A 27,490-nucleotide genomic window follows, 5' to 3' on the forward strand; every position below is an offset into this window, starting at 1 on the left:
AAGATGATACAGCATTGACTGTGGAAGTCCAACAGCCCCAAGAATCTGCAACCAGATTTATCATCAGATACAGTGTGAAATAAAAGACATTGAACCCAAAGTGTTTTGAGTTAAAAATCAACACTTACCTGTTGTCTGTTTTTATTTAACACGGGCCCTGCCATTGCAAAATAAATCACAACCAAGAAAATTTCCAGGTTTGTAGCCTGTTAGGTGGTATGCCTTCCATACGTTTGGTGACAAATTTGTACATTACCTTGTGGGCACTCTGACATAATTGCAACTATTTCAATAGACCATTTTCACAGCATCCTAGTTCTAAAGTGTTTGTCTCTGGCAAAAAAAAAAGAAAACATGCTGTATTCACATTTTTATATTGGTGACTTTTATTCACAGCTTTACTATTTCTTATCTTTTTGTTTGTTTGTTTTGAGACAGTCTTGCACTGTCTCCCAGGCTGGAGTGCAGCGGCGTGATCATAGCTCCCTGCAGCCTCAAACTCCTGGGCTCAAACGATCCTCCCAACTCAGCTTCCTGAGTAGCTGGGACTACAGGTGTACACCACCATATCTGGCTAATCTTTAAATTTTTTGGTACAGATGGGGGTCTCTGGTGCCCTGACTGGTCTCAAACTCTTGGCCTCCAGTGATCCTCCTGCCTCAGCCTCCCAAAGCACTGGGATTACATGTGTGAGCCACCATGGTGGCCCATTTCATGTCTTTTTGAATGGTGTTATCTAATCACGAGATTGTGAAATATTTTTAAAAACTAAAGATCACTGAGTTCTCGATCACAAGATTTTCTGTTGAATTAAATAAGTTAATGATTTTAAAACAAAAATTTAAAAATCAAATGTTCTACTCTACGCCTTCACCTGAGCCTTTATTGTAATGCTTTAAAAAGAATAAAAATATTGCTTAACTATAGAAATACCATACATTGTTACTCCAAATGACTTACACAGTTTCACTTACTTATCTTTCAAAACCTATAATCTTGCCAATCAGGAGACCATGGTTTCAGTTCTAGCAAGCCCAGAGTTGCTCATTGATTCCATGCAGGGAAAAGCAGGCCTTGCCTCCTGTGGATTGAACCTCCTGGGTATCTCTCGTCTTCCTATTCTCTCCATAACCATGACCAACACTGACCACCAGAGTCTCCAACCCCAGAGGTCTCTACTGGTTCCTTCTCACCTCCCCAAACTCTAATGTCAGGAGTGAACCACAAGACTATGCTTGGACGTCTCTTTTCCACCTATGCTCACTCCCTGTGTGACCTCAACCAGGCTCATACAATTAAGGAATTGTTTCCCACAGCTAAAATCTAAAGCTCTTATAGGACTCTGAGCTGGAAGACACATAGTATATTTGCTTTTTTAGGAGATTCCTCTTGCTGCAGTTTTAAGGAATGATTTGGAGGTAGTGAAAGTGAATATATAGGAAACTACTCATTAGTTCATCCAACAAACATTCCTTGAGATTTATTTTAGTCTTTGAAACTAAAGGAAATTCATCCTTGAAGAAGTGACTTTCAATGTGAGTAGGGACAAAGGAGTTCATTTCAGGCAGAGAAAACCACATCCCATAAATGATAGGGTAGGTAGAGTTTGGGAACTAAGGATGCCCTTTGGGGTTTGAGCACAGAGACTTAAATGGGTAGTCACAGGACAAAAGACAGGTGAGGTGGGCTGAGGCCCTGTCACTGCAGAGGTTTCTGACACAGACCCACATTTAAAGTCAGTTCTTCAGGGGTGCATTTTCCACCTCACTCTGGATCAGATCCTCTTATGTATTCTCAGAATGTCCTATACTTTTTACTTTTGGGCACGTATTATCATTTGTGACTATATAATTGTATTATTATTTGATTATTATCATTTTCCTCAAAAAGGCCTTGTTAGGGTTCATTTATCACCTTTGTATTCCTATCACTTAGCACCGATTTCTGCATGTAGGTGCTTGATCAACATTTTAAAATCATTGAATTACTAAATGAGTAAATAAAACCTAAGAATCCTAACGCCAAACTTCTTGCTCTAGCCTGGTTCATATACCTAGAATCTGCTTCTATCTGAAGATACAGAATCTGAATGGAAATATAAGTACCTCCCCCCAGCCGCCGCCATTCAAAGATGCATTTGGAGATGGAGAATGTGAAGGGGGCAGTGGGTGGACAAATAAAGCGAAGACCCTATAAATGCAAAAGCAACTTATTTATAAATAGTAAAGTTAAACAATCATCTAGACGGAATAGGTGATTGAATTGTTTACTGTATGGAAAGTTTAATGTACCATGAGCATTCCTGAAGAGAGTGTCGGAAGGCTTAATTTTCATTGCAGTCTACTTTTTGTGAGTAGAATTTTGTCCCTTTGGCCAGGTTGCATGGGAGTTATTAACCATATAAACACAACTGAGCCTATCTATATTACAAAGACATAGGTACAACAATGTAACTAGTTTGGCATCATGAAAGTAAAAGAGTTTTGAAAACCTCTTGTTTGATGTTGAGTTTTATCTCAACAGCAGAGGTAACCAATGCCACAGAAGGAAACAATGTCCAAGTTGGTCTATTATCTTCTGTTCTCATTTCATACAAGGAAGTAGTTTATTTCCCAAACTGTGTCTCAGTAACTTAAATATCGGTCATAGGTGACCAATTACAAATAAAACAATACTTGCATTCCACAAGGTAACCATTATGCATATAAAGCAGCAGGGAGTCCCTCTAAGTCAACATTTTCATATGGAAGCACTTACGATTAGGGATACATGATAGTTTGAATATATTTAACAATTTGACAGACATTTATTGTCTACCATCCACAAAGCAGCTGTAGAAGAGAGTGACAATCAGAGATAACAGGACATAATCTACGTATTCAAGAGATTTACTGGCTAGTGAGGGATACAGAAACGTAATTAATAACTAAGGAAACATGGCACAGAATTATAGTGCCAAAGCTGAGGGATAAACACACCATGAGTCATTTAGCCTTTGGAATTTATGTATAAACAGAAGAATAATTAATGTGTTTGTTGTCTTTTTAAATTTACTGCTATGCAACTTTATCTGGAATTTCTTTTTTTAGTTGGAATATCAACAACATCTATGTGTGTTTATCACTGCATATTTCACCCCTAGAAATGAAGTTTCTACTTGTGGCTATAATTCATTAGTAGTGTAAGTCTGCTTTTACTAGTTCATGTTAACATTTTTTCCAGTTGTGGCTACCAAGGGCCTCAATAATTATTGCTGGAAAAAAGATAAAAATAAAGAATGAATAAATGAAAGAAATAAAAATGAGAAAATGCTGTTTTATAATGTCTCATAATAAAAACATGGAATTTTTCTTAAAAAGTGTAATTTCTAAAACAACTCTTAGAGGCGAAACTTATTTAAGTTTTAAGAAACTGGAAGACTAAAGAAGATAAATTATTTGCTTAAGTGATGATTATATAATGAGGAATGCTGTGTTTAAACTATGCTGCAAAAAAGGCAGTGCACAAGTGCATTTGGGAAATGAAGGTAATTTCTACAGAAAAATTTTGATTTGATTTCACTCACACGTAAATTTCAAAGGGCAAAATAATATGAAAAGCCAAATGTGTTCACCAAGAGCTCAGTTAACATTTAAGATTAAGGTAAAGTAGTACGACTGTTTTATATGCCTTTTACTATTTTTACAGACTCAATTTTAGTCAGGACCAAGACAGCAAGCAAGTTCCTTCAATGTAATCATCCTTTCCTCTTCTGCCTTTACTCTCAGGAATGTCATTTAAAGATTCATAATTATTTTATATGTTACTGACAAGTCAGTTACTAGTCTAGTGTGTTCATGCAAACAAATAATTTCACTCAAGCAGTGCTGAAATAATATCCAAACCATAGTTCACTCCAGTCAATGTAGGAAAACTGATCACCTGCCATCATTTTGACTAAGCAGATGGAGATGCAACTGGGCCATTAAGTGGAAGGGGTTCAGATCACCAACTTTCATGATTACTGTTAATCAGAACTGAAAAGATGACTAAGTACCTGATACACCTCAATCTCTAGAAAATGAATTACTGATGTTCTCAGACAGTTTAATCCTTTGGAATGTCAATGTATCCCAGGTTAGAAGGAGCAACTGGTTTTGAAATGTAATTATCCAAAGATTAACTGTGTGTTCTAAACTTGTAAAGGGAGAAAAGAGTTTGATCACTACAAAGTAGATAAGTTTAAATACAAGTAATTTATAACATATTATATATATATATATATATATATATATATATATATATATAAATTTTAAAGGTCAAAATATTTAGAAACTTTATGTGAGCCCAATTTGTTGAAGTTGGAGTAAAGGTAAATAAACAATGTCAGTTGCTATGACTTTTTAGTTTGATTCTCTTAGTATCTGATGATATTTGGTAAAGAAATATTATACTCCTAAAACAATGTGTTGAGTGTGGTGTCTCACACCTGTAATTCCAACACTTTGGGATGCTGAGGCAGGAGGAGCACTTGAGCAAAGGAGTTAGAGATCAGCCTGGGCAACATAGTGAAACCCCCATATCTACTAAAAATTTTAAAAATTTGCTGGGCAAGGTGGCACACCAGACCTGTAGTACCAGCTACTTGTGAGGCTGAGGTGGGAGGATTGTGTCCTCCTGGGATGTTGAGGCTACAGTTAGCCATGACTGTGCTACTGTACTCCAACCTGGGCTACAGAGTGAGATCTTGTCTCAAAAACAAAAATGAAGCTTAATGCAAACTCTTGAAGAATCATACATATTCATGAAAATTGATTTCATTTTAATCCTACGGAATCCTTCTTAGTTCTACTGTAATGAAAATAAGAAAATAATCATTCTAAAGTTTAAGAAATGTAAGCATTGCCTCCTCTACCCAAAAGGAGATGACAATCAGCAGGCATCAAACAGTCTCTATGTCATAATTAGAAGTTGCATGTCCTTCTTCACCCAGAAAATCAGTAATACCATTCATAGGTTGATTTGTAAATTATCTAAACTAAGTCTAAAAGATTATTTTCTTTTTTGGAGGCATCATTTGTGAGCATTTTAATAAAGAAAATACTGCAGGGAGAATACCTTTTAGGTGTATCTCTAAAGAGATAACTGCTGATTTCAGCTCCATCTGGAATTACTGATGAATCATGAAAAAATGCCTTGTCCCGGATCTGCATCTGAAATAGTTCCTCATCCCGGGTGGGTAACTTCTGGGTCCTTGAGCTGAGTGGAAACAGGAGCCACAGCAGACACCAGTGGAGCAGCACCATCCTGAGGCAACAGAAATGACTGCTTGTATTAGTTCTGCAGGCAGACACTCAGGCAAGTCACAGACTTTCTAAAGGGTCAACACTATTTTAGTTTTGATGGAAACTTAGGGAGGCATCACATATTTTGGATACATGCACATGATCTTGAAGGGAACTTTCCTACATTTTTTCTTCAAATGACTTCATGATGTTGAGAATAAATTCACTAGAATTTCAGACATTAAAAAGATTTTGAAATGAAAAGACTCTTGTTGCATTAACTTCCCTAAGGGTATTCAGAGAGAAAATCCTCACTTCATTACAGCAGAAGCCTATATGAACATTGTAGATAACACTGTATCAATGTCTCAAAGCTTATACAAAAATAATCTCTTATGGTCAGTTCTTTGAACTATTCTAAAGCTTAAACCAATGGTTGGTTGGTATCATTGCTCAGCAGTGAAGTTGCTAATTGATGGTGTGGTTGAACCAGAAAATCATCACTGCTCAGTTGTTTTTATTCTTCCCTAAAATCTGACTACAGACTAAACATGTATAACTCTGTCTATATAGTATTATGCTTTTTCCAAGATCAAACTTTCATAAGTCAGGGATTCTTAGAAATCATAAAGTTCATCTTCCTCGCAGATTAAGCAATTTGTTCAAAATTACAAGATGAGTTAGTTGTTGATGTCTAGTTATCGGGTACGAGAGTCTTCAACACAGCGTTGACATATATATCCCATCATTTTAGGAAGTGGGCTTGAACCCCCACTCACATATCAAGTTAGAAAGATGTATATTTAAAACATTTATTTTAACCTACAGCAGAGTTACATTTTGGCATGTGTCACTGACTTTCATCAAAGATTCTCTAAATAAAGATGAGTCATTCTCTACTGTACATTGCTGTAGGGGTGTTGTCACAGACACTGTGTTCCACATGTCTTGGTGTTCCCAACAGGAAGCTCCAGGTAGGCAAATTCCTTGACATGACAGGTGCGCTTGAAAAATTTTGCTTCCTCTGACCATTTGGTCAATTTTTTTCTCACAGAAAGAAATATGTAAAGAATTGTTTTCCTTTACTTCTTTGACTTAATATACATCAGGGAATTATCTTTCTCATCAGAGAAATATGTTTTTACATTGAGGTACTTTAGCAAATATTTGTGATAACTTAAGATGAGGTGAATGCCAGTTTTATTTTTAAATGGACATTACTGTAATCAACCTCTACTTAAAACATCATTTGATTTTAATTTTATCTTTTTTTGAATGCTATCAAAAACAGATTCAGATAGCAAAAAAATGTATATTTTAAAGGAAATAAACATTCTCTTTTTTACAATGTGGACATGAGAGTTGGTTTTTTCACAGTGAGCTTGTGCAAAAAGCATTTTACTTCTTTTTTCCAAATATTCTTTTCTGCTCTGTGTTGTGCAGTTTTCATACAAAATATCTGAAGTGATTTAGAGCTACTATGTGCAAAGCACTGTGCTAAGTTCATATGTTGCACCACTACATTTAGTCCTCACAATCAGCCTGTGAAGTCGCTGCTATCCTATGCAAAAATAAACCTCCATTATGTAAGTAGAGAAAGGATACAAATACAGGGGGTTCTGACTGCAGGGCCCGGTGTTCATCCTCTGTAATATCTCTCCAGAAAGCCATAATAACTTATTACGAGGCTTTTATTTCCTACTCTTATTTCTTAATTGTATTGAAAATGTAAGAAAATTCAACTGAGAACTAAGAAACTTGATGTTTAGTTTCAGTTCCTAACTAGATGTGTGATCTTAGGCAATTCACATAGCCACTCCGGACCTCGGTTTTCCAAAGAGTTTGAATGGGTGATCTCTGATGAGCAATGCTTCTGTGACTGAACTAAAACCTCTTCTTCCTAACAAGCTGGCAGTTTAAGAATGAGACCAGGCCTCCTTAAGTAGCATGAAATAATCTCTCCCTCAGGTATCCAGATGATTGTCAAGGAGAAATCTGAAAGAAGTTGGGGATGCCAGTGGGAGCTCATGAGAGTTACTAACAGTACACAAGGGTTATGTCTGCAAAAGACGGCTGGATGGGTCAAAATCAAGACTAGGTTGATCTAGTCTAACCAAGCAAGGACATGGTGGACTGACCTGAATGGGACCTCCCTCACCGCTCTCTGTCCCTTCCCTTTGCTCCTCTTTTGTTTGGAGTTAACAAAAATGGAAAATCCAAATGGCATTTGCTATGCTACCTCTGTTTAGAAATACCATAGAAATGCCACATACAACTCTACCAGTTCATCTCTCTTTGTAGTACCATCCCCAAAACTTGCCTTGTAAGGACAGAAGAGGCCAATTAAAGAAGAAAATCTCTTTAGAAATAGCTAGAATTTGGCTCTCCATACTTGTTAGGAACTTATAGCAAACATACTACGAGAGAACTTGAAAGTGAGATACACAGGCATGTTTGCCTCAGAGCCACTCAAGGCTTACCTCCTCAGGCCCCATGTTTGCCCACAAAGCTACCAATGGCAGTGCCACAGTATGACTTAGCAGGACAAGCTGCCCAACGACCCAGGATATCTGGGATATTTAGGTCAGCCCCTGAGTTGGAAAAATAGTCACGATGGTTAGGAACTTTCTCTGCATCCTAAACTGCTCTAGGAAAGAACTCTTTCTATATTAAATTGACTAACTAAAATAATGAGAAAAAAGAATAGTGCCTACTTCATAATGTTGTTGCTAGCATTAGATGAAATAATATATTTAAATAACTTAGAAGAATGCCTGGTGTGTGGCATGTTTACATGGTGGCTCACGCCTATAATCCCCTCACTTCGGGAAACCAAGGCAGGAGATCACCTGAGGTCAGGTCAGGAGTTCAAGACCAGCCTGGCCAACATGGTGAAACCCTCTCTCTACTAAAAATACAAAAATTAGCTGGGTGTGGTGGTGGGTGCCTGTAATCCCAGCTACTCGGGAGACTGAGGCAGGAGAATCTCTTGAACCCTGCACTGCCCAGGCTGTAGTGAGCGGAGGTCACACCATTCATTGCACTCCAGCCTGGTGACAGAGCAAGACTCCATCTCAAAAAAAAAGAAAAAAAAAAACAATTCTGAGATTTCTGAAATAAAAACAATATTAATAAATTTTGTTGTATACATGCCGCATACCAGGCATTCTTCTAAGTTCTTTAAATATATTATTTCATCTAATGCTAGCAACAACATTATGAAGTAGGCACTATTCTTTTTTCTCTTTTTAAAAATGATCAAATTGAGACTTAGCTAAGTAAGGTTACATGGTAAATACTATCTGATGTAAAAAATATGAACTATTTATTTTAGGTGGCTTAAAATATGGTAAATCTGATTATTATATATTCTCCAAGTCAGCTACTTAGCAAATTAATATTAATAAACAATTTCAAGTTATAGAATTATGCAGAGTAAGTGTTGGGTGGCAATTCTCCATGGGTCTCTGTGTTTCTTTTTGCATATCTTGGGAGCAGAAGTACTGATTGCTTTTGTTCCACATTACCTTTTCAATAATATTTGTATAGTGAGCGACCTTGGAAGATAAAGCCTCTGGAACAAAGAGCAGGCATGACTACCACCCATTATAAAAGATTTTAGGTCCCTAAATTCAGGGATCCTCTCCTCTCCTGTAATAAAATCCAAAGCATGGGCTGGTGGTCTCTGGCCCTCTTTGCATTATCCTGTGGGAAATAGTGGTCAGGCAGCCAGTAGAAAAAATAATGATACTATGCCTACTGCATTGTTCTGAGTAATAAAGTCCTTTATCTGATCCAGGAGTACCATGCCTTCTTCTAGCATCCATGAAACCATGACAGACTAATTTATTAGATTTCAAGTGCACTAAAATCTCAACTCTTCCAACAGTTTTTGACATTAAGCTTCAATTTATAAACTATTTTACTGGTTTACCTACTTTATTGGCTCAGGTAGATACTATTTAGACTATCACCAATAGGTAATAGACTCAACTTTATCTTTTGCTTTATCAAAAACATCATACTTCCCAAACTAAAATTCCATCAGCTCATATTTTTTTTGTTTCTGAAATCGTTTTAACCATTTAATTGCTATACCAATTATGGGCAAAACACGCTTTTCAAAAAAGTTTTAAAAATTAGTATGGCCCCCAAACACAGGAATTTATACTCTGTCGGATTCTGATTCTCAAAATATTATTCTAGTAACATGCAACTATTATTGGGAGAAAACTTAAATATTAGGGAACATTGTTGGCTTGTTCAATATGATCAGGTTACAAGAAGAAGTTAAAATGTATTTAAAAGAAGCACTGAATATAGCTAATAAAAAAATGACAGAGCAGATACATTGTGTATGTTTTTACAACTTACATTTACTGACCAAAAATTGAAGGTTTACATAGATATTATTTAAATGGTGGTTTTTTAAGATTTTGTATGTTTTCCCCACCCATAAAATGTTCTCTCTCAGGTATACAGTTTAAGAATTACTCACTTAAAATAAACAAATGAATATTCATTCTTCTTAAGCATAAGCCTTAAATTAATTTATAAGAACAGACTTTTTTTCTAAGATTACAAAGTGCCTTCTAATGGCATAACTTCTCCTCTCATTTCTTTTTTGTTACTTCTAGGTATCCAGAGCTTATCTAGATTTAAACTTTATATTAAATAACACTAATCAGAGTTTCACTTTAGGCACTCTTTCTTTTCTCATGGCCATCTGGTGGATGATGTAGGAAATGTGTTTGCACAGCAACAAATCTTGCTATCTTTCTACAATTGAGGCTTTAGTTCAAACATAAGTTGAAAGTTGCTAGGATAATTCCAAATATTTTTGTTTTGCTAGGCAGATCAACTTGGTTGCAGTTATTCACAACCCAGAAGAACTTGGTGGTGTTACTCTATTACTGAGAAAATTGACTTTGTTTCAACTGAAAATTTGTAATGAATGAAAGATAGATGCTAATCCATAATTCTGCTATTTTTATGTTGTCAAAGGCCTTCTTCATATTTGGCACAAGCCCTCAGATCCTGCTAAAACTGAGGTGAGAAAATAAAAATGACCTAATTATTTGATACACTTCAATCTTTGGAAAATAGGTTATTGGTAATATGAGACAGTTTTTTTCTTTGGAATGCCAATATCCCACAAGTTAAAAGGAAAAATAAAATTGTCCCAAGATTAACCATATAGTCTATTCTTAGAAATGTAGAGATAGGTTTGGATAATCCAAAGTAAATAGTTTATATGGTGTATGAATATATACATACACATATTTTTATATCAAAAATGTAGAAACATTATGAGTTCAACCAGTTGACGTTGTAGTTAAGGCAAATGAATAGTAGTCCCCAAAGAGGAAACTTTTAAATATAAAATGGAACATCTGCTGCCCTCTTTCTGGTGAGCAGGCAAATACTATACAACCCAAGAGATGTGGAGAAGGGATTCCTTGTAATGTTTTAGGACTATAGTGATGGGAACTTGCTTCTCCCTTTCATCTCCTCCAGTTTTAAAGAAAATGCCAGTGAATAGATTGAAAGCATTTTTATTGTTTTGCAAGGAGTAGGGAGTGGAGTAAATGTTGGATAGCTGAACATGTACAAACAATTCTAAAACTTTCTTTACATTATTTTGAACTTTACGGAACTTTTAGATAAAATAAATGGTCCAACTGACCTGCCATACCCTTTTCCCACAAGCCTGTGGAAATGCTTGTGAATTATAAAATGGTCAATGGTAAGCAAAGTAAAACTTTAAAGGGAATTTGGATAATTCATCATTGTTTCAATTAAATATCCAGAGTTACCTCTATCATCAAAAAAGCACAAAATACCTTTAAAAAAATTGAACTTGCCCAGAATGTCTATAGCCATTTCACTGATGTCATTTTGCAAAATTTATCTGCAATTACACAAGATCAACTAGTCAACTTAACAATTTTGGTCAAACCACTGTTTCACTTAGTTACCCTAACATTTATTATTCAAAATTGTATGAACAGTGATTAGAAATAAATCTGGCTAATTGTTTATCACGTAAAAATCCACTAAATGGCTTTACCACATATAACAATCAAGGCTCTTAAGAGCAGACTCTTATTTCAACCACTAGAAACTTTGTCTTGAATATTTATAGACTGCTATTTGGTTATATTATCTCAGCACTGCAAAGAATTGCAAATCTGGTAAATATAAAGTTCTTTTGGACTTGCATGTAACTGTCCAAGGCTCTCAAAATAGAAGTGTGATATAAATTAAGGCACCATGACCTTTCTCAGCACCGCAGCTTCCTCAGAATGGCAGTCAACAGCTTTACCTACCTGTGATAATAGGATCAAAGCAAATTCCTCCATCCCTCTATCACCAACAACCAAGTTCCGTCCAAAAATGTATATATGTAGTCATCAAAAATGTCATCAAGCTTTTATATGCTTCACATATTATAAAACTTAAGATCAGATTCATCAGTATAAATATAACGCAAAGCATACAATTTGAAAAAAATATATAGTATCACTGAGATTCACTTAAAAATTATCTAATGTGCCTGATCATGTGCAGATCACAAAGTTGAAATAAATTTACAATAACAAAAAAAAGGATGGGCATTCATATTTACTTGAAGCAAATGTATCTAGAATAAATGAAATCTAATGTTTAATTACAGAGAGTGGAAAGTGCAGGATTATAATTTAGCAAGAATAATTTCAAGGAATGGTCTAGCACAAACATTTCTGTTATTTTCCTTTCTATGTGCAAATATTTAGTCTTTGAAATTTCTATTTTTAAACTCAAGGGCATTTGTTTTTGTTTGAGTCATCAATGTCACATATGATAATAAATCTGAAGCATTTGGTGTAGGTGTAAGAAAAAAATATATAGCTTTGGGTGGGGGAAGAGCTTTGTGTTTGCCATGACTTGTTGGGCAGCAAGCAAAGGGGACTGCAAACTTCAGTACTGAATGTCCACCATGTGCCAGAGTTTACAGACTCCCTCAAGGCAAAAATGCAGTAATAAAAAGTTGAATTCCCAAAAGTTTTTTTGTTTTCTTTTGCAAATAATGAAAATGTCTGAAGTTAGTTGTTCTTAAAATCAGAATTTGTTAAAAATTTGAAGGAAATACAGCATATGATGGGCTGGCATTTCCGTATTTGAAAAGGGAAAAATAAAGCAGATGGAAGTAAAGGGTTCCTGGTCTGCCCTGAGGAGAGATCTCTGGCACATGCTAGGTGAGCTCTCACTCTGTAGTAACATGCCAACTTCTACCTAGCCCAACAAAGTACAGCTATTATGTACAGAACTCATGCACTAAAGCTTTTTAAATGCAGGCTGTCAGTACACAGTGGCATGATTATTAAGGGTTTTAGAGTTCATTATGTCAATAATCTATGGATTAGGGACTTTCACATGCATTTCAACTGCAATGATTTCAACTTCCCTTAGCACTTCTCTAAATGACTGCCAACTTTCCTTCTGGAAGGAAATTAGGTTAATATAAAAAAGCAATGTGAAATTAAAACATACCAAAGATTCGAATAAAGTTTCCATTCTGTCATGCACTCCTTCTGAGCCTCATGATGTAGAGTTCATAACAGGGATAACATTAGGGCATTCTAATTTAAAAGATGGCCAAGCCTACAGAATAAGAATTACCTCAAAGAGGATCAGATTTTAAAGTAAGTAATCTTGTATTCCCATCAATATTAATGCCAATGAGAAGAAAAATGAACAACAGAAATGGCCAAAATAAATGTCCCATAGATAGGAGTGGTCTGTAGTTCAGGAAGCTAGACTCATTTTAACAAAGACAGGAGTAGAACTCTTAAAATGTATCAGATGGGTGATTAGAAAATATGATAAAGTTTAAAAACAGTGTATAAGAGAATGCAAAGAAAAACTGAACAAAATACTAAATATCTTCTTTCTACCATAATGTTCTCTATATGTGAAACTGAGATAGCTGGGATAACTTCCACTATCTTAGGAGATGCTAATGATTCTTGGAATAGTGAAAGCCCCAAAGGAAGGAATAATATGCTTGGTTGCTTTTCTTGCTTTTGTTTGGCAACTAAGCCTTATTTCCTGTTGATCTGCAACAAAATGAAAATGACTTCCTGATCAACATTCCCCAAAGCAGTTTACAAACTGCACACTTCATTCTCCGCTGAAATTTAGCTAAGATGGAGCATGGCAGTGTGCCAGTAACATTTAGCAACAGCACATATCAGCCTGGAAGGTGAGAGGCATGAATTGACACAGTCAACAAAAAAATACTGAGTCCTTGCAATGTGTAGCCCCCTAACAGTTTGATTTTTATAACCATTTTATCCAAGAAGTGAACTCTTCAGTAAGATACTCCATGGATTTCTTAGGATACCAAAACCTAAATATGTCCAAAAGAGCAAAAATGAAGAGAATAAGAGTTTGCCAAATATTGATTTCATACTCCAAACTCAACTGGGTAATGCGAAGTCTCAAAAAAAATGCATCTTAGTAACTTATCATCTATTTATGGGGGAAAATGTACCTGCCCAACCAAGAGTCCAATGTCAGCATTTCCACTCATTCATTATTTTTTAATTCAGTATCTACAGAAGTTTTTTTGCTACACGCCAGATACTCTCCTAGGGACAGTGGTGACCACAGGAAGTGAGTGTTCTAGCAGGAGTGACAGGCAACATATAAACAGATACACAAACAAGAAAACACTATTGCTGCTAGTTATGCTAAAAATTAAAATAGGCTTGTGTAAAAGACCGTAGTTATGGCCATTTTAGATTGAGTGTTTAGAGAAGTTTTCTTAGAGGAGATGACATTTATGCTGTGATCTGAATGACAAGAAGAAGGCAATGAAGCAAATAAGTGTCAGGAGAAAAAGCATTCTGGGCAGAGAAATAGCTGGTGTAAGGGCACTGAGGTGGCATTAAGTTGAGGTGTTGGCAAAAGGAAAGGACATCAGTGTGGAATAGAGTGGGTGAGGGAAGAACGGAATATAAGTTCCGATCACATAGAGATTTGCACCTGTATTAAGGAGTTTGAATTCTGTTCTAAGTGTGTTGGAAAGCCCCCACCACCAACTTTTTGAGACAGGGTCTTGCTCTGCTCCCAAGACTGGAGTGCAGTGTTGCAATCATGGCTCACTGCAACCACTACCTCCTGAGCTCAAGTGATCCCCCCGCCTCAGCCTTCTGAGTAGCTGGGACTACAGGTGTGTGCTACCTTACTCAGCTACTTTTTAAATTTTTATATAGAAGGGATCTTGTCATGTTGCCCAGGCTGGCCTCAAACTCCTGGGCTCAGGTGATCCTTCTGTCTCGGCCTCCCAAAATGCTGGGATTACAGGCATGAGTGGAAAGCTCTTTAAGCAAAGGAAGGCCATGAAGTGATCTAAGCTTTTTTTAAGGATAACTCTGTCTATTGTGTAGAAAATGGATTTCAGAGATGGGGTACTTTTTAAAGCAGAAAACTATTTCATCCTTGTGAAAGCAAAAATATCAGCTGAAGGCTACTGCAGTTGTCAATGGTAGAGATGGTGATTGTTTCAACTTTGTAGAGATAAGGATTAATGGAAAAATTGAGCATATGTTTTGGAGGTTGGATTGCCAGAATGTGCAGGTAAGTTGAAAGGAGGAAGTGAGGGAAAAGGAGAAATCAAAAATAACACACTGATTATAGATCATGCATATGATAAAGTGACAAACATAAAGTAATGCAAAGGTGTAAGAAGTGAGAAAAATAAATGACTCACATAGAATTTTCAGTGGCACCAAATAACCTGAATAGTTGTCTATCTTAGATGCAGTTTTAAAAATTAGTTATTATATTTAAGAAGGTATTGGAACAGAGGAGAAAAGAGGAAGGATTCTCTTATATGATGAGAAACATAAATGAGAAAAGGCTATGGTTGAAAGTAGGATGTGCGGTTAAAAAATTAAAAATACTGATTTCAATTATCATGGTGGGAAATGAGAACGGTCAGATACCTGGATGGTTGAAGAGAAAGGCAATACACATACACACACACATGCACCACTCCCCGGAAGTTGCTTCTATGAACTTAAATTTTAAGTGAAGGGATCCATATTATTTGAGGCCAACCAATTTGTTAAAAGTGCCCAGAGGAGAAAAGTCCAAAGGCATATTTTCATCCTGTAAAGTGGTTGCTTATGGTAAATGAGCAGGAAACAGAATTAAGAAAGACAGATAGAGAAGGTAAGAAAATTTGACAAGAAAATATTACTATTTGGTATATGTGACCAGACCTGCTTATAAGCTATGTCCAAACAGATAGGCCAAATAAAACCTATGCACCTTCCTACAAACTGAGACCTGCCAAATGCCATATAACTTGTGCTACTAAGCACTTATTTGGGTAGCAGCACCATCGCTGGAGGAATTCTAAAGGCAATGGAATAATCCAGAATTGGAGGGAATTCACTGCAACCACTGAGACAGTCGAGAAAACCAGGCTGGAGAGAGTAAGGAAATTCCTGGCAGCGTCTTCAAGACAGCAAGCTTTGACATATAATACTCTAAAAGGGAAAGATCAATCTTTTCATACATTTTGCAATACACGTTAAATGCTCACTAAATACTGATGGATCAAATTGAACCATCACTATTTCTTCTGAACTGAGACAGTTACTGGTTTGTTTGCTAGTAACAGCAAGGATAAAACTGAAAGACTAAAACACAATACTACAGCAAGAAAAAAAGACTCTTAAAAACTATCAATCATTTCATTTAGACACGACCTTGAATTTTTGCATATTTTCCATTTATCTCCGGCCATACGCACTATCTTCTCAAAGGATCTTAAACATTCAAAACGGTTTTCTAGTTCTACTCACCATATTAACAGGACAAGGTACTTAAAATGATGCAAGTTCAAAGATGTTTCTATGACAAACCTGGTTTTAAAAACTGCCTGGTGATTCTGCTGGCGACGTCTGTTAAACACATGGGCTTCATCCGCCCTAAAGTTTCCATCAAAGAAATCTTTTATAACCCAGCTTCTAGTGATGTCATAAGAAGTGATACCCACCACCAAGGCAGTAACAACAGAAAAGAGCAAGGATGGTGGGAATATAGACTTCACTGGGTGATTCCACTTTATTCTGTACTAGGCACTGCCTGACCTGCTGGGAATGAGGTAGGGAACAAGATGTGTGAAGATCTTGAGCGTGTAGAGCTTATACTCAGTGGATAAGAGGGATGAAAAACAAGTAAAGAACAAAGTAATTAATAGAATGATTCCAGAAAGCACTGAGCACTCTAAAGAAAATGATACAGGCTAAGGGGCTAGAAGGGACATATAGAGAGGTGAAGGTTGGAGAATAAAGGGCCCTTGCAGGCTTAAGTGGTCAAGAAGCCCTCTGTGAGGAAGGAACATTTCAGCAAGGCCTTGCCTAAAGAGTAAGCCATACAGAGTCACGGGATTTTGGAAACAGAAGGGACATTCAACAGACGAGAACACTGAGGAAGAGACAGCAGAAGGACAAACAGTGGTGTCCCAGGATTTGTACCTGGGAACCTGCCTCACCTGAGTTAACTGCAACCATCAGCCACAAAGAGGGACACACTGCCAAGCTATGAGGGCCGGAAGACAGGCACTCGCTCACTGAGGCCCAGCAGTCATGTCGGGTGAGGAATAACTGGCCAGTGTTAAACCCAGGGATGAAACCAGATGCTCTGACGTCCATTATCAGATGAGACAGATTAGAGGCTCTCCAGCTCACCCAGCCAGTACCCGTGATTTTAGGGGGAAGGAGCTTGGAGCTCAGCAACATAAAGGCATATATGACAAAGCCGTTCCACTGAAGGAAGCAATTTGAAAGGTAGGAAGTGTTCCTACAGAGGGAGGATGCTTCCTGACTTGCTGGACTGAGATATCCAAAACAGAGTGCTATAAAATCTCTGGGGAGATTCTTAATAGAATTGCAACAGTGTGGTGTTTATTTAGATGGTTTGTTATCTGAGCTCTCTCTGTACACTGTCAATAAGTCAACCAGTGTTTATGAAGTGCCTACTGCAAGTCCCTGGGAACCTCAGAGACCAATAAGATGGAATTACAGTCCTCTGGTGAAACCAAAGACTTTGTTTTTTAATGTTACTTTCTCATCTCACTTGAATTATAATTATTTTTATACTTTTCTTGTACTTATAAAAAAGTTCTTCATGGGGCTTATATAAACACAAGTTTATGAACAAAAATTACTTTTTGCTCATTTTTACATCCCCTACGTAGCTGTTTTTAGTTTTCTTGTGCAAAGTAGGCAATGGATAAATATTTGTTGAATTATACTGTTTTCAAGAAGCTAACAGCAGACAACAAAGCAATCTGAAATATCTCCCATCAGAAAAATTCCTAAAATTTCTGTACTATGCAAAGAAGTTGGGGGCGGCTGTTTACCAAACCCTCAAAGCTAATTTTTAGCTTCAGATTCATTCTCCTTCTGAAGCCCAGGCACCTAACCCTCAACAGTGTAAAATGACTCAGCGGATGCCTCTGCAAGCCAGACTTGAGAGAGAGTCAGGCTTGAAATTGAATATAAGCTCCATTCCTCCCTCTGCCAGAATGCCTCCATACTACTGAGGGTAGATGATGCAACTGCTCTGAGCCTTGGTTTCCATGTTTGTTGACTGAAATGCAACAGTAGTTCCTGACAAGGCTGCTGAAGGGTAAACAAAGATGCTGCATGAACATCAGGACATGCCAGGGCAACAGGACGATATTTCCAGTTATGAAACTAGAGACCTCCATGCTGACTTTCCATCCCCATGTCCTATTAACCATCAAATCCTGCCAATTCACTTGCTGCATATTCTCTCAAATTTGTTCTTTTCTATCCAAATTGCCAATGCCTCAGATTATCCATTGTCAGTATTGTAGAAAAAATGAATGAGAGATACTGGAAATGGGTATGAGAGCAGTTAGACTGCGTCCCATCTAACTGCTCTCATACCCATTTCCAATATCTCTCATTCATTTTCTACAGCACTGACAATGGCACCTTTACAAACAAAAATGTTTCACTTTTCCAAAAAAAAAGTCAAATGGCTTCCCATTACCCAGAGGATGAAGTCCATGGCCCATGAGGTCTTTCACTCTCAAGCCCTGCACTCTGCCACACTCATTTCCTATAAGCTCCTCATCCTCTGCTTCATATTCCCAGCAAGAGCCTCTAGCTTGGGCCCAGGCCATTTCTTTTGCTAGGATGCCTTTATTGCCTCTCTGGTTGGCAAACTTCTACTCATTCTTTAAGACTCAATCTTCAACAGTGACAAGTGAAATTTGGTTGTGCACTTCTGTATGCTCATATTTCTACTGAAGACCATCTTAAATTGTTTTTACACATTCTGGAGTTTCCTAAGGGTAGAAAAGGAATCCTACATATATCTACAAGATATAGTGCTGACCACAGAGCCCAACATCAAGCAGATACTCGGGACATGTTTTGGATGTGTAACGAACAAACAAAAACGAACATTCAAGTTGACTATTGTTGTTAATGTATGGAATTTGTTTCAAGAGAGAATATAGGCTAAATAGCAAATAAGATATGAATGCTTTTGACAATTTAATGGGTACTAAACTTATATACAATAGGTCATTGTGTAAAACCTAAATAGTTTGAAAGTGTATCTTTAATCTGTTGAGGGGGACATCATGGACATCCATTGGCATGGATGCCTCAGAGTAATGGCATGTGCTGGATGGTCCAGGAACCTGTGTAAGGATGCATTTTTTCTGTCTTTAATTTTTCTGTCTTTAAACACAAAAATAGCATATTACTCAGGAGGGCCTCTTTCCTCTGAAAACATGTAAATTTTGGTTTGGTCAGGATATATTCTGATCTGAGCACAGGAATGGTATAGACAAGTGCTTCTCAAACCTTTATGTGCACACAAATCACTGTTTTCCCATTAAAATGCAGATTCCGGTTCAACAGGTCTGGGATAAGTCCCTGAGAGTGGTCCTTTCTAATGGACTCCCAGGAGATGTTGATGCCGATAATTCACGGACTGCACTTGGACAGCCAGGTGATGGGTCTGTCTCTTCCAATCTCGTGATTCTCATGTATTTTAATTTTGAAACTCCAAAAATATGAAGACCTATCATCTGGTAGTAGCAGCACTAGGATTTTCATCTCTAGAATTTTGATTGTTAGAGCTTTCTGATCTTTAATTGTCATTTACTACCAAGTTTTAATATTTTAAACCTCTATTTAGGAGAACTATGAACGAAATAGGCGTTGCTCACATCCTTTTTCTTTAAGGACCATTATTATATCCATACTATTTCAGTTTTCTCTTTCGTCTACCTTCTTTTTTTATTATTTTTTTTATTTTTGAGGCAGAGTCTTGCTCTGTTACCCAGAATGGAATATAGAGGTGCAATTATGGCTCACTGCAGCCTTGACCTCCCAGGCTCAAGCAATCCTCCCACCTCCACCATCTAAGTAGCTGCAACTACAGGCACATGTCACCATGTCTGGCTAATTTTTTTGGTTTTGGAGAGATGGGGTTTTGATTGGTTGCCCAGGTTGGTTTGGAACTCCTGGCCTCAAGCGATCCTCGAGCCTTAGTCTTCCAAAATGCTGGGATTACAGGTATGAGCCACCGTGCCTAGCCTACCTTTTTTACATTACAAAAAAAAGCTTATTCCCTCAAGTAGTTTGTGTTTATCATAAAACCCAATAATGAATCAATGGACTACTCAGGAGATGGTGACAAGATTCAAAATTACACCAAAGTTTCTAGTTTGTTCATATACTTAATAGAGTTTGCAAAACTCTACTAATAAATAAAATGAGATTAAGAAGAAATCATTTATTACTACTATAGAATAATGAATTGCATAGAGTAAAAAAGTGATGCTTCATTCTGTGGGCCTAATCCCACATTTACCCAAGTATTTGATGGTCTGGAAGCTTCAAATTCTCTTTCATCCTCACACTCAAGGTCCCCAGCAGTTCTTTTGATGGGTCAGCACTAAATCCTAAGTATTTATTATTAAAGGATAATAAATACTTTGTGGTGACCTCTAGTGCCAAAGCACAAGACATACCCAAAATAGTAATTTTAAAAAAACTATAATAAAGCTAACATAATCCACAGATAGATGAATGAATATTTCCTTGCTCTGGAAATATTATTTCAAGAAAAAAGGGGAAGGTCACACAAGTATGCAGTTAACTTGTTTTTGTAAAAGAAAGTAACTTAAAAGTTACCATCTTTATTTATTATATGTATTTATTCAACCAGCCCTCTTATAAAATCTAAGGCCCCCCAAAACAAAAACACCTCTGGAAAGATTAGAAAATATTCTCCAAAGACAATGGTTCCTGGCAAGTAATTTGAGGGCTTGTTTGGAGGCTCTAGCAGGGGAGCATAACTACTTGTATACTTTTGACCAAAGACCAGTCCTCCACCATCGGGGATGGTTGCCTTCTTTGACACAGCGTGCAGCTTTGGCAGGGACATACGTGGAGCAGGGAGGGAGGAAGGAGACAACCACCTAGCCAGCCAGATCAGCTGAATCAAGCCTGGTGATCAAAGGGGTGACAGATGTCGCAGCCAGATTGCCCTCACATCCACAATCTAGCAATTTGGAGAAAGAATAGTTAATATCATTTCCTTTTCTTTCTCTCTCTGTCTCTTCTTTCCTAGCTCATAGCTCAATGTCTCAGGTGAACTCTTCCCATGTCTGACTTTCTGGTCAATTCGGGATTGAGTTTTTCTCCAAACACCTGAATGTATTTTTTGGTCTGCTCTTTACTGCCCCCTGCCCCTCAACTATTATGTAATTTTTATTATTTATTTATTCATGCACTTAGTCATTTATTCAAGTTCTGAAACACTTGAATAAATGACTAAATGCATGAATAAATAAATAAATACATGAATTTAAAGGCTGCCAAAGCAAAATAGAAAAAGATCACTCAACTTAAAGTAAGATCTGAGTCAAAGATCTGAGTTGAAGAAGTCCTGATTAAACCATGATCGGCTTTGGTACTTTGAGTGAGTCTCTTAATCCCCTTCAATCTCAATTACCTCATCTACAAAATGGAGATAATTATTCCCAGGATTGTTATGAGATTAAATGAAATAATTGATATGAATGTTCTTTTAAATTTAAAAAGGTTCTATTTATCTTCAAATAGTGTAAGCCCGTTTCTCAAACTAGGTGCAACATTTTATTTGGCAGCAAAAAACATGTCTTGACTTGCTCTTAAAACAGAGATATGTAAAGGAGTTTCAGCATCAGATTATTCCGTCTTTATTTACCTAACCTATCAGGTAAAAAGACTAGTACCCTAATTCAATTAGAGATTGACTAGAAGCACAGGGTAAAGGTCAAGATGTTGCATTTAAAAAAAAATCACAAAATAATAGTATACTCTTAATATGCAGTTATCCTTCATACATCTCATCTGAGGACATCAACATTGTTTAATAAATAAAGCCAGATCAACACTAGTTCAAATCGGGCTTTTTAGGCATTAGATCTAGCAAAGGATTTAAGATGCATGTGTTGAGATCAGAGCACTGAGGATCAGGATGAGTTCCTGGGATGTTCTGCATTATTATTTCTGGATTAAGAGATGATTAAAGAAAATAACACTTTCAAAAGGCAAACGACACAGACAGACCCCACAGTCGTTTTCAATGAAGAGTTTATAGCAAATTGTGATGAAATAATATCAGCATGACAAACCACAAGCACTGACGCAATATGGGAATTCAGACCCACAATTATGTAATCCTTTTCCCCCCAAGGAAGTAAGATATACAGTTAGGTGTGGTTTTTTTTCTTCTCCTGTTTTTTCAAGGGAAGCACGGAGGAAAAAGCTGCAGCTGGCGAGTGTCACGGTCAACAACGTTCAGTGATCATTACACAAGATAGAGTCTACCAAGAGAAAAAGAGGTCTCTAAACTGCCTGATTGTTGTCATTGCTTTGTAAGTGTGGATAAACTTTAAATGTGGAAATTTTTTAAAAAAGTACACACTGAATTTGGCGGCTGGAGTGTTAATATGAGTATCTGAACAAATACTTCCACTGTCTAACTTATTTTTCTTATTAAATTTTAAAGGGTTTTAAACTTTTCAAGCTTTGGAATATCTTTTCTTATATATGTCTACAAGCGCTCTCATTTCTCTGAAATGTACAATTTCATCCAATTTTTAAAAAATAAACTTAAAAATAATTTTAAAAATCTTAGAGCTGATCTAACTTCAACTCTTGCCTTTCAAGAATGCCACATAATTAACATTATTATAGAATAACTTGATAGGTAAATCACTACTAATTGCTATTAATTTCACGAGGGATCCTGAAGCTTATTGATTTTTCAGTGATTGCAGCAACCATACATATTGGAATATGTTTTAATATCATGAGTTATGTATCTCTAATAAACTTCTAAGTTATTTTTCTAATCCCAAATTTTCTTATTGGACTCTATTTACAGAAGAAAATATGTTTTATTATTTCCTTTTTTGAATAACTTGTCACCAAGGTATGTGAAAGGCTTTGTCGGTTACACACATGTGCTCACACACACACACACACACACAAACAAAGACAGAAAAAGAGAGAGACAGAGAGTGAGAGAAAGAGGAGAAAAATTAAACTCAACAAATAGCATATCTTAGAACATTGTAATATCCAGATTTGAATGACTGGGTTAGTAGGACTAACTAAAAGGAGGCTGAAAAGAGAAAATTTGCCTTCAAGAGATGATTTCAGGCTATAAGTAGACTTAATAAAGCAAAATGATAATGTAATTTACCTTTTATGACTGGAGGAGTCTCTGTGCCAATGGTGGTTGGGGGTGTGGGGGAGTAGGGGAGGTTTACATCAGAACCTGTCATGTTCAGAGATTGATGTTCCACTTCACTTTCAATGATTTCCCCTATTAAAACAGACTTTAACCTTTTGGAAGGAGAGATATGCGGATTATTTATCACTGTTAGCCCTTTGTGCCATTTAGAGCTAGTGTTTTTACTCTCAAAGGTAAGTTTTCTGCTTTACCTGAAATAATCATTTATATATGAAAAAGTTTAGTTTCCCCTTTAAAAATTCCCTAAGAAGTTAACTATTACCAAAAACAAACAGTGAGTGCATAGATAGTCTACAATTATGGTTGTGTGGATTTACGTTAAGTAAGTGGTATTCTGAATAATTAAATTGTAAAACAATTCTAAGCAAATTGTCTGGAAAAATTAAATTGACAACTAATCTCAGCTTAAGTTTTTAAACATTTTCATCAATTTTGCTTATAAAACCAAAGAGTTACAACTTTATTTAAAAAGTTTCTGTGATTGCAGTTAAGTCTCTTCACTAAAACTGAATGTGAGATTTATCAGGAGTAGGAGGGTTACTGTGAGGGTTAAGGAAAGTGATGGATGTGGAGGTACCTTGTAAACAACAAGGGTTATACAAAGATAATAGCATTATTAATAAATAGAATCTCTTCCACTTCCACTGTAAAATTCCATGCATGGAAACAATTTTAATACTAGTTAATAACTGACAATATGACTGAGAAATAATATAATTTCAAAGGAAAACTTCAAAATTTAACACACTATACATGAAAAATGTTGACTAGAACTTTTTTTTTTGAGACAGAGTCTCACTTTGTCACTCAGGCTGGGGTGCAGTGGCACCATCTTGGCTCACTGCAACCTCTGCCTTCTGGGTTGGAGCAATTCTGCCTCAGCCTCCTGAGTAGCTAGGATTATAGAGGTGCACCCCCACGCCCAGCTAACTGTTGTATTTTTCGTAGAGCCAGGGTTTCGCCATATTGGCCAGGCTGGTCTTGAATCCTGACCTCAGGTGATGTACATACTCGGCCTCCCAGAGTGCTGGGATTACAGGCGTGAGGCACCCCGTGCCCAGCTGTATAGAACTTTTTAAACTCTCAGATTACTGAAAGTTCCAGAACATAATGGGGCACATCTATTCATTCATAACAGAGGAATTATCAAATAAGTCTACAAGTTTTTGAGAATCGTATTGAAAACAGTGTCTAGTTTGAGAGCTCTTTGAGCTATTTGCTCACTTCTTTTCAATGCCTCTCACTCAGTAATGTGTTGTCTGCACTGAGGTCTCCGAATCTCTTAGAACTGTGATTTCAAAAAAAATATGTGTGTGTGGGTTTGTGTGTGTGTGTCTGTATACACACATGATACATTAAAAAATACTTAAAAGCACTCTATACTGGGACGAGTATCATAGATAATTATAGTAGATATAATTATACATTTCAAATAGTTTTCTGCTTAATTTCAGGTGTTTTGTAAATGGCTGATTATAATGTCACTATTACTATTATTTTTAGAAATGGGGTATCAGTATGTTGCCCAGGCTGGACTGCAGTGGCTATGCACAAGGGAGATCATTATGTGCTATAGTCTCAAACTCCTGGGCTCAAGTCGTCCTCCTGCCTCAGCCTCCTCAGTGGCAGGGACTATAATTGTGCCACTGCACCTAGCAGAATATCATTATTTTTATCTCGCATTATTTTTGCTTCATACACTCTGTCACCTCTGCCATTCTTTGTTGTTCCATGACCATCTGATATCCCGAGTAAGAGTGATTTTGTTGATTTATACAGTATTAACTAATATTCACAAAACTTGATTTCATTCTTTACAGATAAAAGTGACTATAAATAGATCTTCTGGTATTTGCTTCTTACACCATGATGCAATCTGTGCTCCTCAATAAGGCAAAGAGGGCACCCCCTTTTAGAGACCTCTGCTTTACAAGGTTGACACTAGCAAAAGCTGAATATCTGTTCAGTAAGATTTTAGAGGCAATGGGCAACCACCACTTCGTATCTTGTATCCTCTACTTCACTGTAATTAAAAGACAAGTTTTTAAATGCGAATATTCACTGAGCCTAACCTTGCAAAGGTAATTTCAAATGTCCTTTTCTAATTCCTGGAGAGCTTCTGATAGTGTCAACCTTGTAAAGCAGAGGTCTCTAAATGGGGGTGTCCTCTTTGCCTCAGTGTGGGGCACAAATTGCCTCATTATGGTGTAAGAAGGAAATACCAGAAGATCTATTTATAGTCACTTTTATCTGTAAAAAATGAAATACACATACACATACATATATATATTTATAAAATTACCCTTCTCTAAAATTTTGTCTTAAGCCATCTGGCTTCATCTAGTTATTAAAATATCTTTGCAAAATAGCTGATATCAGCTTACCCATGTCCCATTGCAGAGATATTTTCATATTTATAGGGGACACTGGAAAAAATAAATTACTGTAAAAGTTTTGAAAAACTGTATTTTTTCAGACACGTTTTGATACGCTGAGAGGCCTTGGGAGCAGGGTGGCTTCCCTGGTACCTCTAAGGCCATCTCTCACTCTCATGTAACCCACCTGTCAGTTCTAGTATAAATCCTGCTATTGTGATCATTAGAGTGTTAAATGTTCATCTCTCATTTAAGAGGCAGTTTTCTTTTTCCATAAAAAGTAACATATTTTCATAGCACCCACAGAACTGACAATATCAGAGACTCAGGGAGGCACAGAGATTAATGACTGCTGTTTTTCCCCAGTTTACTAGGTGTCTTAGCTAGCACTGCAGTTTCTGATCTCTGCCCCACTGCTGGCAACAAATCTCTCTTCAATTACAAGATCCAGCGACTTATGAATCAATCTAAATTTGAAGCTTTTGATAATGAATTTTAGTGAATGCTGGAATTTAATGTAAAATTACAACAGCTATTGAGGGTGATCAACATATACATAATATTTAGACCTATATCATATATATATGCACACACACTAGTGTATCATTATGGGTAAGCATGTATTTATCATGTGCTTTTAAATGTATTTTTTAAAGAAGATAAGTCAAATGAATAAAGTGATTTTATGTTTGTGTGGGTTTTCTATAGGTCTGATAATTCTATCAGAAATGCATTTTATTATGGAATAAAATGCATAGTGTTATGCCACAGGCTCAGTATCCCTATGACTTGAACTCAAAAGAGTCATCAAAGCCATGTCTGAGGTGTATATGGATTACTATGCTTTACTTTTCACTACAACATAATATAAATTAAAACCATCGACACACCAGAAAGCACCATACACTGGCAGCCGCTGAACTGGAGAAAGTAATCTTAAATAAATCAATCAGGCCCTTTTATTCTACTTTTTCTCTCTTAAACACAGTATTTTCAAGTAAGTACCACAACACTACCCCCAACTGTCTGCCAACAGTTTGTCTGCCAACTATCAGGACAGAGCATTGTCAGTCTTGCATATACCAATTTGTTCATAGTTCCTACATTATAATTTTTAAAAACAGTCATGATGATTTCAAGAACAAGATACCACACTTTACAGGTCTCATCAGGAGTTCAAATCTTAGTGCTTATTTTAGAAAATATTAATTTCAGTCTCCTATTTTTATCTACATCTGTGTACATAAGGACATTGCCTAAGAAGACAAGATACGGTGATTTTCAGTTGTTGATAAAACACATATTTGGATATAGTCCATATTTTTGGCTATGCTTTCTAGACTGTGGAATATATGTTCTCAGCACACAGCTGGAAGAAGAGGGTGTTTGCCTTGATTTCCTCTTAGAGAGAAGAAACACTGACAGAAACTTGTACAGTCTCCATTTACTTCAGCTGGTCACTACTATTTGTGACATTAGCTGAAATCATTCGTTAGAAAGCAAACGTCCATGCATGTTGCGAACTTTTATAATTTGGTTTTTATATTTAAAAGTCTCCATGCTGTGGAGGCAGTGTCTAAGGGTTCTGTTCAAATAAGTTGACTTCCAGTCATGCATAATCATATTTTTATTGAGTACTCTCCATACTTTATATAACCTTATCTTTATTCCTAAAAAGGTTTTCTTTTAAATATAAAAAGACAGAAAATTATTATTATTTTTGAGACAGAGTCTTGCTCTGTCGCCCAGGCTGGAGTGCAATGACATGATCTCGGCTCACTGCAACCTCCGCCTCCCGTGTTCAAGCAATTCCCTGCCTCAGCCTCCTGAGTAGCTGAGATTAGAGGCACATGCCACCGTGCCCGGCTAATTTTTGTATTTTTAGTAGATATGGGGTTCCATCATCTTGGCCAGGCTAGTCTTGAACTCTTGACCTCATGATCCATCCGCCTCAGCCTCCCAAAGTGCGGGGATTACAAGTGTGAGCCACCGCAC

General features: G+C 36.8%; 1 protein-coding gene across 3 annotated transcripts in view; it reads right to left on the reverse strand.

Annotated features, from left to right (window-relative positions):
- Positions 1-27,490, reverse strand: part of NDNF (neuron derived neurotrophic factor) — a 42,003-nt gene that overhangs the window by 9,231 nt on the left and 5,282 nt on the right. For 2 of the 3 annotated variants that reach the window (XM_017497578.2, XM_037727505.1), the window contains exon 2: positions 5,098-5,286. In XM_017497578.2, the coding sequence (XP_017353067.1) occupies positions 5,098-5,285 (188 nt within the window). In that variant the 5' untranslated portion in view covers position 5,286. Of the gene's footprint in view, positions 1-5,097; positions 5,287-5,504; positions 5,510-27,490 lie in introns of those variants that run through there. The other variant, XM_017497577.2, reaches the window with a different exon arrangement.

Source organism: Cebus imitator, unplaced genomic scaffold (genome assembly GCF_001604975.1).
Source record: "Cebus imitator isolate Cc_AM_T3 unplaced genomic scaffold, Cebus_imitator-1.0 Scaffold233, whole genome shotgun sequence".
Classification (NCBI taxonomy): domain Eukaryota; kingdom Metazoa; phylum Chordata; class Mammalia; order Primates; family Cebidae; genus Cebus; species Cebus imitator.